This window comes from Yarrowia lipolytica, chromosome 1A, assembly GCF_001761485.1.
Source record: "Yarrowia lipolytica chromosome 1A, complete sequence".
Classification (NCBI taxonomy): domain Eukaryota; kingdom Fungi; phylum Ascomycota; class Dipodascomycetes; order Dipodascales; genus Yarrowia; species Yarrowia lipolytica.
Window position 1 is genome coordinate 1,227,555 of NC_090770.1, and position 18,935 is coordinate 1,246,489.

The window sequence follows — 18,935 nt, forward strand, 5'->3', positions numbered from 1 at the left end:
GGGAGAGATAACTCATCCTGAAGAGATGTCCGACCAAATATGGATACGGTCCTAGGAACATGTCTCAGGATCAGTATAATGGACGAAGGAGAATGGGCTTGAAGAAGGCGAACTGGTCAAGTCGGAACTTGCACTGTGTACTTGGTGGCAGAGACTTAGTTGGGGGTAGAGCTTGGTTACTTGTTGGTGGAGATTGGGTACGGTACAGTAGGTACTTGGTAGTAGAACTTGGGTGCTTGTTGGTAGACTGGATACTTGGTTGAACTAAAGCACCAAGAGTGCCAAAAGAGTGCTGAAACGCGAACGCCATACCGCACCTCGGCACCAACCCACCACCTACAGTTCACGGATAAAAATACACATACATCATTATGGATACATCAATTGGCAGGTCCCGGCATCTACTGCAGGTAAAGATGTCGCTTGGCAGCCATCTCAACGGCAGCAGCTCCCCAGTCCTCTCCGTGGTTGTGTCCATCAGGAGTGAGACCAGCTCGCTGAAGAGCCTGCTCCTCGGTCAGACAGGTGAGCACGCCGAAAATGACGGGGGTCTTGGTGGCGATCTGGGATTGCATGAGGCCCTGGGAAACGGCGTCGGCAATGTACTCAAAGTGCATGGTGGAGCCCTTGATGAGCACGCCGATGGAGATGACAGCGTCGTACTTGTGCGAGTCTGCCATCAGGTGGGTGATGTAGGGCAGCTCGTACGAGCCGGGCACAGACTCGATGAAAATGTTCTCTCGCTTGACCTTGAAGCCGCACAGAGAAGAGATGGTTCCGTCGAGCAGAGCCTTGATCACCTGCTCGTTCCATCGCGCGTGCACAATGGCGATCTTGAAGTCGGAGCCGTCGTAAATGGCGTCAGAAGCGCCAACACCCTTAATAGTACAGTCGGTCATTTTCAGTTGGTACAAAGTGCTGTGTGTGAGTGTGTGTTTTGGGGGTGGTGATGATGATACAGGGAGATCTGGGCCAACCCAATTGTAACCGCGTCTGCTGCATGACTGACAAATACCCGGGAGTTTGATTAGTCATCCAAAACGGCCCCGAAAACGGCCATTTTTCCGCCCAACCCTGTGTTTGGGCTCCAATGGCCAATAAACGAGTCGGATTTTTCGGTCTTTCCTCTCTCACACGCTCAGAACCACGATTATCGCTATCGACTGTTTTTTTCAGCTCCCATTTTTGTCTCAGGGTTAGGTTCGAGACATTCGTTTAGCCTCGGTCCTATGATCATCAGACTCAATTACAGTAATCTCAGAGATAAGAAAGAGCAACTGAGAGCGTGCTAGCTGTTGTCGCGCGCCGCTCAGGCTCCAAATGGCTGAGTAAGCCATCTCAGCCGTTTTCTCGGACCATTCCACCCGGCCTTACCCGCGAAACTTCATGCTCCAACATGGAACACTCTTGGCAGATTGTCCCGGCCTCCACCAAACACGACAAATGTACGCCCAGCCTCGCCGGACATTGTCATGAAACTCAATCCAACAATGCCATAGTTCGGTATCTTCCCGTGGCCTTCTTTCTGTGGCGATGGCTGACTGGCGGCAGCAAGTCGGAGACGAGACCTGCGCATACGATACCGTACAGCATGCACCAGACTCTGTACGGTGCAATACCGGCTCTGTACGGTGCAATACCGGCTCTGTACGGTGCAATACGGCTTTGTATGTACGGTTTTGAAGAGACTGAAACAGCGCCGGTTCAGGGACTCTGGGTACAATGAGACATGTTGCAGTGTTTGGGGTTTGAAACGAGTTGCGACATAGTACGAGTACAAGTACAAGTGCACATTTGCTCCAAGTTCTTGTACAAGTACAAACTTGTAGGACGTGAATGTCGATCTAACTGCGGGAAACGTATCGTGGCAACGGCTCAGCTTGTATAGTGTATGATACCTGGATGTACCGGTACAACTATGTACTGACCAGACTGTTCATCTTCACCACAGCAAAATGAGATTGCACACATCCTTCAGAATGAAACAATCAGTTGACATCTCTGGCATTCACATTCAAAAGCGCATATATGGACACCAGCTCGGAGTCAGGTCACGTGACCAGCAACCTTGTAGAGCCGTTCTGTTATTATACAAAAAAATTAAAAAATTAAAAATTAAAAAAATTAAAAAAAATGCGAGGTGAAATATTCGGGGGAAATAAAGTTTTTGTCAGGTGAAATTCAGAAAAACGAATCAACTGAGCTCACCGGTTCGTACGTCGGTTGAGAGTGTTGCTAACGACTCTGGAAGTCACAGATGACTGTTTTTCGAAGTGATCATCATATCATCGTATCAACTTTGGCACATGTTGGATCCGTTCGGGGAACCTCATCTGGCAACCTTATTTTCAATATATCTCCGTTATCAATGGGGAGTAGAGATATTGTAAATCTAACAACATTTTGGTATTTGCCAGGAGGTTAGGATTATTTTGATACCAATTTTGGACCAAATCGTCAGACCGTTGTATATCCAGCGCCATTTCTACCGTAATGTCGTATGTAAAACACGTCCCTAACCCCCGACGTTGAATTACCTTGAAAAACCTGACCCAACAGGCTGATTTGCATATCTACTACAGTAGCTGGACGCCACCAGCTCCGTGGTCCTGCTGACTAATCAAAAAGCCAAAACCCACATCAACCTTATCAAAATATTTTTTTCAGGCTGCAGGAAAATCTCGACTATTACGCACAAGATACACAACAACAACCATGAGCGAAATCAAGACAGTGACCGTGGAGAAGCCCGTGCCCGTGACGTACGATCTGGGCAACCTTGCAGTATTCGACACAAATCCCGTGGAGGTGGATCTAAACGACCTGAACGTGGACGGCCAGGCCCGAGAGGAGGCTCTCCAAGCCGTGTCTCGAGATAATGCCCAGCTGCTCATCAACCAGCTTCTGTCACAACCCATCAAGAACACCACGGACTCTAATTCGTCCAGCGGCAACCAGAACTCCACCATGTCTCTGATCATGCTGCCACAGCCGTCCACACGTCTCCCTCGAGAGAAGCCCATTCCCAAGCCCAAGGCCATGACCAAGTGGCAAGAGTTTGCTCTCAAGAAGGGCATCAAGTCCAAGGCCCGGGATGGCAAGCTTGTGTACGACGAGGCCACCGGCAAGTGGGTGCCCAAGTGGGGTTTCAACGGAAAGAACAAGGAGCTCGACCAGCAGTGGTGTGTTGAGGTGGACGATGGTAAGGGATCCAAGAAGAACCAGGAGGACGTTATGCTCGATCCTCGAGCTCTGGACCGAGCTTCTCGAAAGAAGCTGGTCAAGAAGAACCAGAAGCAGCATGAGCGAAACCTCAAGCGGGGCGTTTCGAAATAGGTGGAAAAATAGACTAATTATATTTTGATCATTAAGCGGGTAGGCGATAGCAGTTGTTTGGTGGATGTAACGTACTTGTACAAGTTCAATGCGGTAGTTATGACTGATCTAGCGGTGTATGTTGTCGTAGTTCAACCTCTGTGACTGAGGTTAGTTCTATCGAGTGTAGTTGACTGGGACTGACGACTGGAGATGTTGCTAATGCTTGAACGTTGACTGCGAGTGCGAGTACAGTACGGATACTTTGCACAATAGATGTATAGCCCACTCGAGTCGATTGTAGCAGTCATCTGTCTCGTAAACTGCTGGAGACCATCCAAACATGCATCTCTCAATCCAGAAGTAACAGAATAGCACGAACACGAACAGTACGAACAGTACCGATACTGGAAATCGTGTTTGTTGGTAACGTCTGGGATTGACACTCCGATCAAACGCCGTTATCCGGTAGTTCAAATCACTTGGTCGGCGTTCTGTGCAAAACTGCTTGTGCTGTACAACATACTTATCATCTGATAGTTCCACACAGTGGAAGGGGTGAATGTGGATTCTGACAAGACCATTCACATGATTGTTTTTCCATAGAATAGTTATCTTTCATCTCCGAAGACATGTCCCATGGAGAATGGTAGGCAGAGTTCTGGGTGAGAGAGAAAGACATCCAGATCTACCGTAATTCTTTAAATGTTGAGATCATTTTAATTAATAGGTTTTACTCTGGAAATAAATCTTTATCCTGTCAATTTTCAGCCCTTTTCTTCGTTTTTTCTCCGAATTTCCTCACTTTTCCCATTTATTCCAATTTCCCAACCTGATCATATATTTTTTCCAATCTCCACCAATTTTTTGATCCAATTTTTAGTCCACAATGACCCAATAATGGCCTAACAATGGCCTAAAAAGGACCCCCGACCCAATAATGACCCAATAATGACCCTAAAAATGACCCTAAAAATGACCTATAAAAATGACCTAAAAATGACCCAATAATCTAACTGTACCTCCCAATAGTGGATGTACTGTAAAGCAGTGCACAAGCGACAACAAAACACCTAATGACCACACAAAACAGGCTAGAATCGCGACTAGAGGACCGTTTTCCGTCAAATTTCGAGCACAGAACCAACCGAGTATTTCCAACGCCACCAAAAACCAACATGTCCTAAAATATTACGAAAAACAATGGCGGAAATCATTGCTGATACCCAGACGAACCCCGCATATTTTTTTATTTTTTTTCTGCAATATACTTCATATTAAATTATAACTTTGCTGTTGAAAGGAATAAACCTTTGAAATGAATGTAACGCTTACACGAATATTACTAATTAAACACGTTTTAGTGTCATGGTTCCAACTTGGCCACGTAACTATTTCCAGTAAAAAAATCATAAAAAAACCTGTCGTTCAGTTCCGTGTTTGTATGTTGGTCCACATAGCTTCGCGTGTTTGTTCGTTCATCGGGAAAACGCCACTCCAGTCTCCAGTTCTCTAATCTCAATCCTTCCATTGCCCTCTTCGTTTGCATTGCCTTTGAAAACGTCTCCTTGTGGTTCTTCTTCGTCATTGGTTTGGTTCTGCGTCCCCTGTGGTGTGACTACGCGCCCTGCTACTGCTCTTTTCTTCGGGTGGCCTCGGCCGCCTTTTACGCTTGCTACTTCTTATTGCCACCCTAACGATTAACCTACAAGTGCAGTATCACTGACTATCATTACCAGGGCTTTTACTGTTCACACCCACACTACAGTTCAGGTTATCCCCTCATATAGCTATACCCTGAGTACCGGAGGGGATCTCTCCATCTTCCAGATCCCATAAGCCAATTCCCGCAGATATTTGCGTGTCTTGGCATATATTGGAATGTTTTAGTTTGGGATGTGTAAATAAATACAATAATAGCCTTTTCGAGCTTCAATGGTAGATGTATAATTGAGGAGATTGGACGCTGCAAATGGACGGAAAAAGGAAATTTCGAGCTACAAATAACGCTGAAACTGGTTATGTAAGCTATATGCGTCGTTTGTCTGTCATATTCCTGTCTCAATGATCTGTTTTCACGACGTTATCGTCCTGCCCCCATTTTAATACCCAAACAAAGACCCGAACCCAATACTTTATTCACCACAGCCTTTCGAATATAAATAGGCGTCCAGTCCCAGTTTTTTGGCGGCACCTTTGACCACGCGTGTCATCGTGTCCCTTGGGGGCAACCCCTCCATTGAACCCTGCGAAAGCAGTTTTTTTTTTTTTGATTCGCATCCGAAATCAAACAGACCGGCTCCGGCCAACCCCAGAAACGGCTCGGCCAACCCCAGAAACGGCTCCGGGCCAACCCCAGAAAACGGCTCCGGCCAACCCCAGAAACGGCTCCGGCCACGAACCCCAAGAAACGGCTCCGGCCACGAACCCCCAAAAAACGGCTCCGGCCAACGAACCCCAAAAACGGCTCCGGCCATGAACCCCAAAAAACGGCTCCGGCCACAAACCGATAGTCATTCAGTTGATCTGTCAAAACGATAGGGTGTGAGCGCTACCTCAAAAGCCAAAAATCGCTACCCAAGTGCAAGTTAAGATGTGGTTTGATAGCTCGGGTGATTAAGTCTTCGATCAGGTTTTCTAGGTGTCCCTGTTAAAACCCCTAGGATGATTTTTAGTTGTCAAACGTCTTAAAATGCGGCTGTCCTGATGGAGACTACGTGATTATGACTAGCGTCGAAACACTTACCATCGAGAGAAGATGGTGGTGTAGACAGCCCCTAGTCTTACATAGTAATATATTGTACGAGTACCAGTTCCAAAGTACAAGTAGTTCACTCGGTGTTGTTCTGAAATTGTATAATTCAGAGTCGTGCAGACAAGTGCATCATTGCATAACTAAGAAGTCGAACTGTTTCTACACTCCATGGGTTTTGCCTTGAACTCGCAATATCAGATATCCGCCCTTTCACATGGTCTCGTTGATATGGCTCCGTTGACCCGTATAATATCCAATACAATCGTGTTTCACATCATGTACAGTACATACCCCTATTATACAACGAATGACAATAAATAAATAAATAAAAAGGTCTAAGGACTATGCAGTCGCCTCCTCGGGCTCCTTGCCCTTATCTTGAGGAATGGCAGGAAGAGGAGCCTTTTTGTACTCGCGAAGAACAGCAGTAGTGACGGTTCCATTGAGCATCACCGCCTGACCAACAATAGCAACATCGCCGTCAATGTTGATGGTCTCAGCAATAGGAGACTTGGGCTCGATCTGGCTCTCGGTGGTGCTGGTGGAGACCACAGAAGTGCATTTTCGCCGACGCGAGTGATCCGAATGGTCCTCCGCATCAGTATGCTCCATGTCAGTGTTCTCCGAGAACTCAAACGAAGATCTGGGCGGAGACGCAGAAGTGGCAGAATCATCTTCCACGTCACTGTCCACATCTCCAATGCCTCCTCCGCAGTACATGATACCATTGATCTGGTTTTCAAGAGACTCGTCAGAAATGTTGTCGTGAGAGTACATTCGAGAAGGAAAGAGGCCAGCGGGATAGCTGGATGAGGTAGGAGACACGGCCTCTTGACGGCGGACCTCGATAGCCTCGTATGTGTAGACGCCGTTACCCTCCATGCCATACCAAAGTTCAGGGGTATGTTTGACCAGAGTTTCAAGCACAGACGATCTAATTCTAAGAGAGGGGGCCAAAATGCGGGCTAGCGTCGACAGCGTCATTTTGTTGGTCTCGTGGTGGTTGGACACGTCCTGGATGTGTGTACACAGAGTCCTCAGTACAACAATGGACTGTTTGGGCAGCTTTCCGAGCGCAGTCTTGACCACAGATACCAGCACCTTGGGCTGTGTCTCCTGGTAGGGGTTGGGGAAGAGGTCGTCAGGCAGTTGTCGTAGAAAGTTCTTGAGAAACGAGGTTAGAGTGTGAACATCGTAGTCGCCCAAGTCACATAGGGGCCCGTTGTCGGTGAAGCATCTTCGGAGCTGTTCGATTTTCTGGGCGCTGGCATTCAGCTTGTAGACCCCGATCTCGGTGAGATTGTTGTTGATCTCGCGAATGCATCGAAACAGCACCAGAGGAAGGTACTCCAGGTCTCGGGTGGCGCAGATCTGGTGGACAATCTTCTTTTCCTCCACGGTTTTGCAGCCGTAGCCGTACTGGCGTCTGTAGGAGCTGTCGAGGCTGCTCAGCTTGACCAAGGACAGGCCCGTGTAGTAGTAGTTGGGGTTTGAGGGGGCGACTGAGCATCTTGAGGATCTGGACGATCGGGTCGAGGTGGGTCTGAGTGAGTGGAGGGGCAGTTCTGAGTGTGTTGACAGTCTGGAGGAAGCTGAAGTTTGGGGGCGAGACGAGGAGGTGGAGGGTCGTCTGGAGGAAGCAATGGAGGCAGTTGAGGAGGACGAGGGCGGTCTCTTGGACTTGTGTCTTTTCTCTGCCAGATCGCCTTCCCCGATGAGGAAGAGCAGTTCCTGTTTGGCCTTTTCTTTCTGGATCTCTGCTTCCAGCACCTTTTTGTCTCGTTTGAAGCAGTCGTCGATTCGGGTGGGGTCCATGGGCACCGAGATTGGGGTGCTCTTGTCTATGGACGAGGAGCCTTTTTTGCTGAACATTCGGTTGAGCGAGAACCGCTTGGGCTGCGTCACTGGGGACGAGGAGATCATGGTGACGGGCTGGGTGGACATGGCTTCCACGTCGGTGTACTTGAAGTCGAAGCTGAGCACCGATGTGCGTTTGTCGGGGGCTTTAGTAGTGATGAACATGGCGATTGATCGGAAGAGGGCGCTTTAAGATAGAGTGAGAGTTATCTGTGACCGTCGGCAGGGCTTTGACCACGATCCAGGGCGATTCCGGATGCGTCAGGGTCCGTCTTTGTTGTGCAAAAAAAGGGGTAGGAGCTTAGACACCACCGACTATTTATCTTCTTGTGCGACCACGGGCCTGGATGACAGATGGGGCAAGCGCACGCTCGGGGCGTCACATGGTCTCCCGGCCCGTAATAAGTCGTTGATGGCGGCCAAATCGAGCCACAAAGATGTGCAACCAAGCTGCCACAACCACCTTCTCATGTTACCACACAAGGCCATACTGTTTTTTTCTTTTTTTTTTGATAAAGTTAATTTGGCAGTGTACTGCTGTAGTCCAACCTACTTTCCCCTTAGCGAGGGTTATTTTAGTCGTACATGTGCGCACTTTATATATTATGAAACCGTGTGTGGGGCCCGTGTCGATCGCGCAACGTGATTGAGGGGACATGGGGCGATATTTTGGGGGCGTAATTTCAGCCGGGCTGCGGCGGGGCGGGGACAATGGTCGGCCAGAGGCGGGACGTCATCGGCACGGCTAGTGCGAGCGGTGGCTGTCAAGTCCCAGTTTGGCTGCTTCAATTAGTATCACCAAAAGAGGAATGGTCTAAAGTAGTTGTGGTTGCGAGCTGTGGTTCAGGTTCAGCGGCGTGTGTGTTGATCTTATGGCATGGTGGGTTGTCTTGTCTCACTCAACTGAGGTAGTAAGGCCCTTGACAGTTTGCTCAAGGGGCAATCTCGATCAGCTGGTGGTTACGGTTGGAAGTCAGAGGTTCTTACGGCTGGAAGTTGTTACGGTTGGAACCGCCTGGTACAACACCCATTGTCTTAGTCTCAGACGTCCAGACGTCTCAGGGTGGTGCTTCCTAACCACTTCCAGGACCCTGCAAACTAACAGACGCCCACGAGCCCTGCCATTGTCACGGCTAATCTAGCTGCAGCGGGTGTCTGGAGCAGCAGCAGCTGGCACTAGTGCGCTCTGCAACAGCGTCGCAAACCGCAGCGACGCATCCGTCCATCTACCCACACTCTTCCGGAACGCTACATAGACATAGGCTTGGGATTTGCAGCGATCAAACACTACTTGTAGGAGCCAGGGGCATGTGCCGTGCCTGAGGAATGAAAACAATGTCCACACTCATTTGGCAAACACTCGGACAATGAAATGTCATGCACTATCGGGACGCTTTCCAAAGAGCAGCCGTTGCTGTACGAGTACGTCACATGCGGCGGAATCTGGGCAATGGAAGCCACTCCAGACGACAGCGTAACATCATGACCCCGATGTAAGTACTAACTGTACCTTAGCTGGGGGTTATTCAACGTTATCACGCCTTTGGGAAGGGCCATGTCTAACGCAGTCCCCGAACTAGCCCACCCAACTTCACGTTCCAGCACGTAAATGGAGTTATTCTGGAGTTATTCTGGACTTGTTCTGGAGAGATCAGCGTCAAGTGCCCGCATGCGTCACTCATGGACCTTCCAGGGATCTGAGCTAACGAAATATTGGTTCTTGGCAATGGTGATAATGCAGCTGTGGGTTCTGATACAGGTAGAGCATCGGTTCAAGTGCGATACCGCCTTTTTTGCTACTTATTGAGACCATTTATACAAGCCAGGGGACCAGGGGGTCTCTTTCAAGCTGGGTTGCGGCTTGATAATCCCCTACAAGCCCGAGATATCGTCCCTTGGCTTCCGTATTCGGCTGCAGACTCTGACGTTTGACGTTTGACGTTCGACAGTACTACAATTAGTATCACGGACATGTGCCAAACAGGACATCGCTGTTTTCAGACAACCGGTCAAGTTTCCATTTGCCATTTCATGTGGATACTGATCTGCCACGGTCGTCAGTGTCTCACCTACAAGTAGAACAAGACATGGTTGTGAGACGGTGGTAAGGAGGCCTTATCGTGGGGCCGTGAGACGGTGAGAATGAGGTTTCACGTCAGAATCGATCCCGGTGACAGTCTGTAGAGTCTGGGTCTGAGTATCGTATGAATCAATACAAGTGACAGTCAATTCAGTTCTACTTGTAGTACATAGTTGTATTTCGGTGTTCAGGTTTCTGCCGTATTACCACAAGCACAATATATATGTACATACCATACCACAGCCACATGCTTGGCCCTCAGTCTCGGTGATTTGAGCCCATTTTAGGAAACATTTGGTTGTATTATCGCTCAATCTCATGGTACGAGTACTATCATTCGATCTCATATTCGCAACTCCCGTATTTTCCTGGTTTTCTTGTTTTCTTGTTTTCAGGTTTTCAGGTTTTCGTTTTTTCTGGTTTTCGTTTTTTCTGGTTTTCGTTTTTTCTGGTTTTCGTTTTTTCTGGTTTTAGTCTTTTTTTACGGAATAATTCTCCAACTCACTTAACCCCGCCAGTAAACTCTGGTTAAAAAACCTTTGCATTTCATCGGGTCTTCGAAAGAATGGAGCCCGACAGAAAAATAGCCCAAATTTCCCACCTTATACGCTCTAGACTTACAAGACAACTTGTGAGAAAAATATCATAAAATACATTGTACAATTTTTGTGAGAAGAGGCAGGAAAGGATGAGTATAAGATGTTGGTGAGAAAGGTATAACCCTGACTAACCAAGCTGTCTGTGTCACCGAAGCAGAAGCAGTCTGTGCCTACGAACCACTTCTGCACTCTCACTCTCACTCTGACTGTCTGACACATTTAATTACCATAACACTCAATCAATTCCCCTCACCGTACAGCATGTAATTGGATATCGCGATATTATCACCGTGAAAGGCTGTATTTTCGATTCTAGGCAATAATATCGGGTCTAATTTGGTATAACTCGTCTCCAAGTACCTACTTGTATGTACTTGTAGGTATATTATCATGTTTGATTGGACTGGCAGTATCGTATTTATTGTAGTTAAAGACTACAGTAATTATATACAATATCTACTGTACATATTGTAGATATAATACGAAGCTCACAAGTCATGTTCGATTATCCATCGATTGCCAAAGTGCTCCTATAATTACGGTAATAACTGAATTACTATCGAGATGTTGACACCTCTTTACTCGATTGAACCATGTACATACAGTGCATACTGGACCAATATCTCTCCACTCGTCGTCACCTCTCGATTGGTCCAATATCCCCTCCTCACCTTTGACTATAAAAAATACATTATCTATCACATACTCTCAATCGCATACGCATCTGAAAGTCTTTTAGTTCCCGGACCAATCTACTGCTCTCCAATGTCCATCTCGTCTCGTCGTCTCTTCTTGTCAAACTTGCTTCGCTTCTTAGTTCCATCCTCGCCCTTCATCTCCTGAATGGCAGCTCGAGAAGCCTCGGCCACTCGCTCAGAAAAGAGCATGACAGCCTCGGACTCCAGAGGATACGAGTCCAGCTTCTTGCCTAGAGCGCCCTCGATTCGCAGATAAAGCTCGAGATCGTACTGCGAAACCAGAGCCACAGATTTGCCGGCCCGACCAGCTCGGGCAGTTCGTCCAACTCGATGGATATACGACTTGGAGTCGCTGGGGATGTCGTAGTTGATGACCAGGTCCACGGCGGGGATATCAAGACCTCGAGAGGCAACGTCGGTGGCGATCAGAATGTTTCGAGATCCACTTTTGAACTTGTTGAGAGCTCCAAGTCGCGCGGTCTGACTCAGATCTCCATGCAGAGGAATAGCGCCGTATCCAAGGTTTCGCAGCAGCAGAGAAATTCGCTGGGTGTCGGACTTGGTTCGGGCAAAGATAATCATCGAGTTGCCCGCGTTCTCGGACACGAGGTAGACCAGATGTGTGTCCTTGTGCTTGAAGGGACAGAAGACCATGTACTGCAACAGGTTGTCTGCAGTCTGGTACTTTGTGGAAACGGCCACTCGGACAGGGTCCACCAGAGAGGCTCGCTGCAGCTTCTCGACCTTGGAGGTCATGGTGGCAGAGAAGAGATATGTGTTTCGTTGTCGGGGGATGACCTTGAGAATCTTGTCCAGAGAAGGTCCAAACTCCATATCCAACAGTCGGTCGGCTTCGTCCATGACCAGGAACTTGAGGGTTCGCAGCGAAAATCCCTTTGTGTTCTCCAGATGGTCCACCAGACGTCCAGGGGTTGCGACAATCACATGAGGCTTCTTGGACAGCGCCACCGCCTGTGTCATCATGTTCATACCTCCCACAACCACAGCGGTTCGCAGACCCATGGCAGAGCCCAACGCCTCAAACGTCTCGCTGATCTGGTACGCCAGCTCTCGAGTGGGGGCTAGCACCACACAGTACAGCGGCTGGGGGTTCTCGTACAGACTCTGCAGAACGGGGATGGCAAAGGCGGCCGTCTTACCGGAACCAGTCTGGGCCAAACCGATGATGTCTCGTCCCTCGAGGGCGTACGGGATACTCTGGGCCTGAATGGGTGTGGGTTTGGTGAATTTGAGCTCCTCGCAGGTCTCACAGATGGAGTCAATCACGCCCAGATCCTTGAAGGTCTTGGTTTGCTCCTCACTCTCATCCACCTCCACCGAGGTGTAGTTCTTGGAGCTCTTCTTGGGCTCTTCTTCCTCGTTGTCGGACTTGGTGGTGTCGAGGATTTCCTGCGCGATGGCATCGTTGTCCTCGGACTCGGACCCGCTCTCCTCCTTCTTTGCTCGCTTCACTCGTTTTTCCGTCGCCTTGGCCATTGTTGTGTGTACAGTAGTTGTATGTGAAATAATCAAGGTTCGATGGAGAAAAAAATGTGCATGCAGCTTCAAAAATATATTAGAGTTTATGACATGTGCAAGGCTATATAAGGAGAATCGTTATAGCGTCTCCAGACAACAGGATCGGGATAATAGAGGAGTTGCAAGAGTTATTGATGGAAAACTGGTCCAATGCCGCTCGTTGATTTCCAACATTGTTACTCCTACCGCCGCCACCTCGTTCTTTTGTGTTTTTCGCGATCGTCGGTTCGATTCCTGGTTGAGTGAATTACGCATATATTTAGCTAACTCGGCCAGTTTTTAATAGAAACGAATTTAAAGAGGGAAATTGCATAAATGGAAAAGCGGATGATCTGTATATGGTAAAATTTCAACGACTATCCTTACATTTTTGCTCACAATGACTGTATCACTGGCACCGCTGCCCACTATAGCTAGTTTGATCTCTACGACATGATATGACGATAAAACGGCTTGATATGACGGCAAAAAATCAATATTATCTACTCCAAACCATTTCAACCAATGAAACCTGAGAAAATCCCCTATATCACATCAAAATCGCCGCTCTACGCTCACATCTACGCTCACATCTACGCTCTGGTCGGCTTGTCTCCATCTCATCCCAAGATGCACGAGTGAAGCCTATTTCAAAAAATTCCAATCTTGATGCAAAAAAAAGCGGGCAACTTATCATCACACACGCACACACCAAGACTAAGAAAAAAATGGCAGCGCGGAAAAGCAAGAAGAGAACGCACGTCCAGATCTCCGAGGAGGACATGGACAAGATCCCCAAGTCCATGATCTTCAAGATGGGCTCCAAAAAGGTCGGCAGTGTCGCAGCGTCCCCGGCCTCTCAGCATGCGCTCACACAACTAGTTCGAGACACTCGATGTGCCATGGAACCCCACACCGCCGGCAAACTGCGGGAGCGAAAGGGAAACAAGCTGCGGGACTTTGTGACCATGGCTGGTCCTCTCGGAGTGTCACATTTGATGATTTTCACCAAGGGAGAGTCTGGCATGACTTCGCTGCGAATGGCTCGTGTGCCTCGGGGCCCCACTCTGCACTTCAAGGTGTCGCAGTACTCGCTCATCAAGGACGTTCGGAAGTTTGTGCGGTCGCCCAAGTCCAACGACGGCAAGCTGTACAAGCAGCCTCCTCTGCTGGTGATGAACAACTTTTCTCTCAAGAGTGACGATGCCACCAACCCCCACGAGACTCTGGTAACCCAGATGTTCCAGAACATGTTCCCCCCTCTGTCTGCGCAGAACACCAGAATTCCCTCGATTCGTCGGGTCGTCATGCTCAACAAGGACAAGGAGACGGGCTCTATCGAGTTCCGACACTACGCCATCGACACCCGTCCGGTTGACGTGACCCGGGGCGTCAAAAAGCTCACCAAACTCAAACACAAGCTGCGAAAGAAGATCCCCAACCTCAGCAAAAAGCAGGATATGGCCGACTATCTTCTGGACCCCGATGCCGGAGCCTTCACCTCCGATTCGGACATGTCCGAGGTCGAGGAGGATGCCATTGTCGACCTCAACCCGGACGACGACGACGAAATGCCTCTTGAGGAGGGCCCTAGCAAACGGGCCGTCAAGCTCGTGGAGATTGGTCCCCGAATGACCCTCGATCTCATCAAGATTGAGGACGGCGTGTGTTCTGGAAAGGTGCTGCATCATACTCGGATTAAGAAGTCGGAGGCCGAGATCAAGAAGCTGGAGAAGCGACATTCGTCTGCCGCCAAGATCAAGGCCGACCGAAAGGCCGAGCAGTTGGCCAACGTCAAGGCCAAGACAGAGAAGAAGGGACGAATGGCAAGAGGAAAGGAAAAGGCCAAGCTCAAGGGAGATGACGGTGATGAGGAGAATGAAGCTGGAGATGATGAGGACGAGGAGAATGAAGCTGACCAGGAGGATGATGACGAAGATGACGAGTAACGTCGTATATAGATTAATTCATGATTGTATAGGTTCTGGGAGAGTGTAGTAGTCGATATGCGCTTACGTCAATCCACATGTACATACTCGTACTGTATGTATACTCCATCGCTTGTCTATACTACGAGTGTACCGCTCATCTACAATAGCTATTAATGTGGTCATCCTGATCACCTCAAATCAACATAAATCATAAATCATCATATATATCGTTTACATCGTTCATATCGTTACTACCACAAGCTTAGTCGTTGTAGTTTCCACCAGCAGAACCGTCCTTGTTTCGAACAAGCCCAACCTCGGCATCAAAGTGATCCTGCTGGGAAGTACCGTTCTTGTCAAACACGGGAACCTCTCCAGTCACCGTTACTCGCACTCCATGTCGTCGGTAAGGATAGTATCCAAACGAGGCGCTGTGCGAAGTGGTTCGGTTGTCCCAAAAGGCCACATCCTGTGAGTTCCACTTGAATCGGACAGTGTCCTCCTGCTGGGTAGCCACCAGAGAGTTGATGTAGGTCATGATGGCCTGGGACTCGGAGGTGGGGATGCCCCGCAGAGCAGTCACAAAGCCGGGGTTAAGGAAGACGGACTTCCAGCCGGTCACGGGATGTGTTCGAATGACAGGATGTTCGGTCTCAATGGGGTCTCGTCGGAGAGGCTGGCCCACACGGGCTGAGTCTGCGGCCTGGGCGACTCCCGAGTGGATGGCAGTGAGACTCTCGAGGTACTTTTGCATGGGCTCAGACAGCGAGTCGTAGACGGCGTAGTTGGAGGTCCACAAGGTGTCTCCTCCGGTTGGGGGGTTGGCCAGCACCTTGAGCGAGGTGTATGAAGGGGGCTGTTTTTCGTAGGTGACGTCCGCGTGCCACAGGTGGGTGGCTGGGAAGGCTGTGTTGGGTTTCTTGTGGTAGTCGGTGTAGACCACGTGGACCTCGTCGAGGTTTCGGGCCTCCCAGTCTCGGGGCACAGAGGTGGAGGCGTGCTTGTGCAGGGTGCCCCAGAACCGGCCGAGGTTGAGCTGGTCTTCGATCTCAAAGTCGGGCTGGTCTCGGAAGAAGACGCAGCCTCGGAAGGAGATCAGACGGGCGAGTTCCTTCTTCTGCTCTGTGGACAGCGTCTTTAGAGAAACACCGTGGATCTCGGTTCCGAACCGGGGGGTCAGCTCAATCACCTTGGACGCGTCCTTGAACAGGTTTGTGTAGTTGGGGTCCGCGTCGATACCGGCGTCTGTGTAGGGGACTTCCTCGAGGGGGTCCCACTTGAGGTCCGGGTAGACGGGGAGAAGGTAGTCGTACTTGTAGGGTGCTTCGACCTCGGCAATGACCGACTTCAGGGTCGAGACCTGGGGGGCTGATGATGCCGGCGAGGGCAGTTTTTCAGCGCTGGGTGCCATTTTAGTTGTTGGGGTGGACCTGATTGGGTTGATGTTTGTATCGGGCGTTTGAGTCACGTCTGGGTTCGTCGGTGCTCGAAAGTGGCTCTGAGGAGACGCGTGAGAAGTCAGTTGAGGAGCGCGAGAAGTCTGTGGAGCTCGAGAAGTCTGTTAGGGAGCTCGAGAAGTCTGTTAGGGAGCTCGAGATGTCGGTTGAGGCGCAAAGTCGGTGGAGGCGCAAAGTCGGTGGAGGCGCAAAGTCGGTGAGGTGGCGCGAGAAGTCGATTCAGGCTGTCTCGATTGAGGCTGGAAGGCTCGTCTCGTCTCCTATATATATCCTCTCGCTGCCGGCTGTCATGACGCAATAGCCATCAGAGTTTGGCGCACTGATTGTGTTTGATTGCGCAGGATAAAGTGCCAGCCACAGCTTTGGATGGCGCCATGCAAGCGCTCCGTGGTGCGACATGGCAACTGTGGCGTCGGGTTTATCTTGTGCCGCCTTTGGGGGCTCTTTCAAACGCCTCGTTGCCACCCACGGTGTGGAAAGTGCACGGCCCTCTTTTTCACACTCGGCGTTTAGCCAATCGGCTGGCTCGACACTTCTCCGAAGCTTAAATCCCGAACGGGCTATTGCCGAAACGTCTGCAATAATGGAGATGGATGGAGGCGGATACAATAAGGGGACTAGAAAAGCCGATGGCGGGAACGGGATTTTGCACAGGGCCAGCAAATCTGGATTTGGCGGGGGTCTCGGTTTAACCATCGCGTGACCCTTTCGAGAGAACGAGCTCTCGGACTTGACACGGACAGGGTTTGTGGGGGCACGTTGGAGCTTGACGTGCATGTTTTGAGGAAGATTCATGAGATGAGTCGAGTCTGGTGGAATGTGCAAGATTGGAGTGTTCGCATCTTGTGTGAGGAAATCACATCTTCTTCGTTTCTACAGTTACTGTCTACACTTTCTATCTACACTTTCTGTCTACAGTTACTGTCCTCTTCCGTCCATTTCCCTCTCCCATTGCCTCTCCTTTTGCCTCTCCCTTTTTTATTCTCTCCTTCCTTTCGCCCTCAGCCTTCCCCAGACAATACCGTCTGTTTTTCGTAGCGGGGAAATGCATCTCACCATGCACCGGACCAAACATGATTTTGAATTCGGACGAGATCAAAATGCCGAAACGTCCACGCCAGAACGGAAGGATATCAGCGTTGTGCGCGAAACCGTGGCTTGAACGGGTCGCGGTGTGTGGCGGTGTTCGGTGTTCGGTGTTCGCATTTGTTTCGGTAGTCGAGACCTTCGAGGTCTTAGAGCCTCTGGTGGATGGTCTCTGGTGGGTTGGTATCTGGATGGCATCTCCGGTTTATGTTTTACAGATTAGAATATACTGTAAATGTGAGGAGGTATGTACTTTCAACAGAAAATATAAAATATAAAATATAAAATATAAATTGCATGAAGTATTAGCTACAAGTACGATACCATAAATCTATGTACTGTCGATACAAGTGCAAGTCAAGTACCAAGTACAGTCCAGTACAGTCAGTGCAGTCAGTACAGTCAGTACAAGTACAAGTTTATATATAATGGAATTACTATACATTATTAAATATATATAAACATTACAATTATTACAATTAATACATAAAACCAAATAACGTACACCTCGGCTTATGCACAATGGAGTCGTGCGACTGAAATAATATCCCGCCTCCTCGAACTATTTTTAGTCCTAAAATAAAATGCTTATACCTTAGCATTCATTAGTACACTCGTACAACGTCTTTGAGTGACGATAAAACACTTTGTGGGCAGAAAAACTGTCTAATCAACAGTATAACCAACAGCTCTACCTATTTCTACATCCACCACCACCTCCCCCATCTCCTCCATCCCCTCCACTCTCATCCCTATAGAATCAGACTTCGGCGTGATTACAAACGTCCGGATAAACGGCCTGCAGCACGGTTGTACGGCGTTTCCTCGGGGCAAACGTAAAGATAATTACGTCATGACGTGCTGGAACGTGACCCGAGCCTCCCTCGGTCCTCGGTCACATGACCGACCCATGTCGAGGCGTTTGGTGGGATGTGTGCAAGTGACTTGCATGTGACTCGTTGGTGACTCACGTGGACTCAGATGACTCAGTGACTCAAGTGCGCGTATTAACGCGAAATCACAGTCATCTTTTGTCGAATAAATTACGTAATATTTCATCCACCAATCTGTCGAGAGTCAAACCTCCGATAGGAGCACTGTATCGCGGGTTGGGTTGGTTGGACAAAGTAATTATCCGATGGACTCGGAGATGGTGAAAATCCAATTCCAGTGATTTTACTTTAGAGGTACAGAGTAATATGTACAGTAAAATCGAAATGAAAAAAAAAATGAAAAAAAAAAGTAAAAAAAAAAAGTAAAAACATCATCCGTCTTCGGAAAAAACGGTTCTGGGGCTCCAATATTACCCAATGTCATAATAATAGTAAGAAATTCAACTGTACTATAGTGCATCATTAGAAAATGCTTTTTAGTATTTTTGATACTGATATTTTGCACCGATATCGTCAAATTTCGTGGGGAAATGAGTGCAGTTGGCCAAAACACGAATCAGTATCTGAAATTAGAAGTGCCAAACGAATCAACAGTCGTATGGAAATGAATATTATTGGTTTTGGACGGGAGAGGAGTACAGCTGTTGTTTTTTTTGGTTGATTGGTTATAATCTCAACAATTGTACTCAATCTACAGTAACAGCTCAGTCGCGCAGGACTAAACACGCCTGTCATGATATTCATTT

At 48.7% G+C, this 18,935-nt stretch overlaps 8 protein-coding genes across 8 annotated transcripts; 2 read left to right on the forward strand and 6 right to left on the reverse strand.

Annotated features, from left to right (window-relative positions):
- Nucleotides 1-401: 401 nt before the first annotated feature.
- YALI1_A12284g (uncharacterized protein) lies at nt 402-899 on the reverse strand (the record flags this gene model as incomplete). Its single annotated transcript, XM_500000.3, has 1 exon — nt 402-899. The coding sequence occupies one exon, from the start codon at nt 897-899 to the stop codon at nt 402-404; it is 498 nt and encodes a 165-aa protein (XP_500000.1).
- Nucleotides 900-1,384: 485 nt separating this feature from the next.
- Nucleotides 1,385-2,008, reverse strand: YALI1_A12294g (uncharacterized protein; the record flags this gene model as incomplete). Its single annotated transcript, XM_068281750.1, has 2 exons — nt 1,385-1,898; nt 1,947-2,008. 2 exons carry the CDS (start codon nt 2,006-2,008, stop codon nt 1,385-1,387), a joined length of 576 nt encoding a protein of 191 aa, XP_068137851.1.
- Nucleotides 2,009-2,715: 707 nt separating this feature from the next.
- YALI1_A12302g (uncharacterized protein) lies at nt 2,716-3,336 on the forward strand (the record flags this gene model as incomplete). The annotated part of the gene is made up of 1 exon (XM_500001.3): nt 2,716-3,336. One exon carries the CDS (start codon nt 2,716-2,718, stop codon nt 3,334-3,336), a length of 621 nt encoding a protein of 206 aa, XP_500001.1.
- A 3,076-nt stretch (nt 3,337-6,412) lies between these two features.
- On the reverse strand, nt 6,413-8,092 carry YALI1_A12356g (uncharacterized protein; the record flags this gene model as incomplete). The annotated part of the gene is made up of 1 exon (XM_500003.3): nt 6,413-8,092. The coding sequence occupies one exon, from the start codon at nt 8,090-8,092 to the stop codon at nt 6,413-6,415; it is 1,680 nt and encodes a 559-aa protein (XP_500003.1).
- A 3,266-nt stretch (nt 8,093-11,358) lies between these two features.
- Nucleotides 11,359-12,801, reverse strand: YALI1_A12403g (uncharacterized protein; the record flags this gene model as incomplete). The annotated part of the gene is made up of 1 exon (XM_500004.3): nt 11,359-12,801. One exon carries the CDS (start codon nt 12,799-12,801, stop codon nt 11,359-11,361), a length of 1,443 nt encoding a protein of 480 aa, XP_500004.1.
- Nucleotides 12,802-13,550: 749 nt separating this feature from the next.
- Nucleotides 13,551-14,771, forward strand: YALI1_A12411g (uncharacterized protein; the record flags this gene model as incomplete). Its single annotated transcript, XM_500005.3, has 1 exon — nt 13,551-14,771. The coding sequence occupies one exon, from the start codon at nt 13,551-13,553 to the stop codon at nt 14,769-14,771; it is 1,221 nt and encodes a 406-aa protein (XP_500005.3).
- A 244-nt stretch (nt 14,772-15,015) lies between these two features.
- On the reverse strand, nt 15,016-16,164 carry YALI1_A12437g (uncharacterized protein; the record flags this gene model as incomplete). Its single annotated transcript, XM_500006.3, has 1 exon — nt 15,016-16,164. The coding sequence occupies one exon, from the start codon at nt 16,162-16,164 to the stop codon at nt 15,016-15,018; it is 1,149 nt and encodes a 382-aa protein (XP_500006.1).
- A 265-nt stretch (nt 16,165-16,429) lies between these two features.
- YALI1_A12445g (uncharacterized protein) lies at nt 16,430-17,005 on the reverse strand (the record flags this gene model as incomplete). The annotated part of the gene is made up of 1 exon (XM_068281751.1): nt 16,430-17,005. One exon carries the CDS (start codon nt 17,003-17,005, stop codon nt 16,430-16,432), a length of 576 nt encoding a protein of 191 aa, XP_068137852.1.
- Between the last annotated feature and the right edge of the window lie 1,930 nt (nt 17,006-18,935).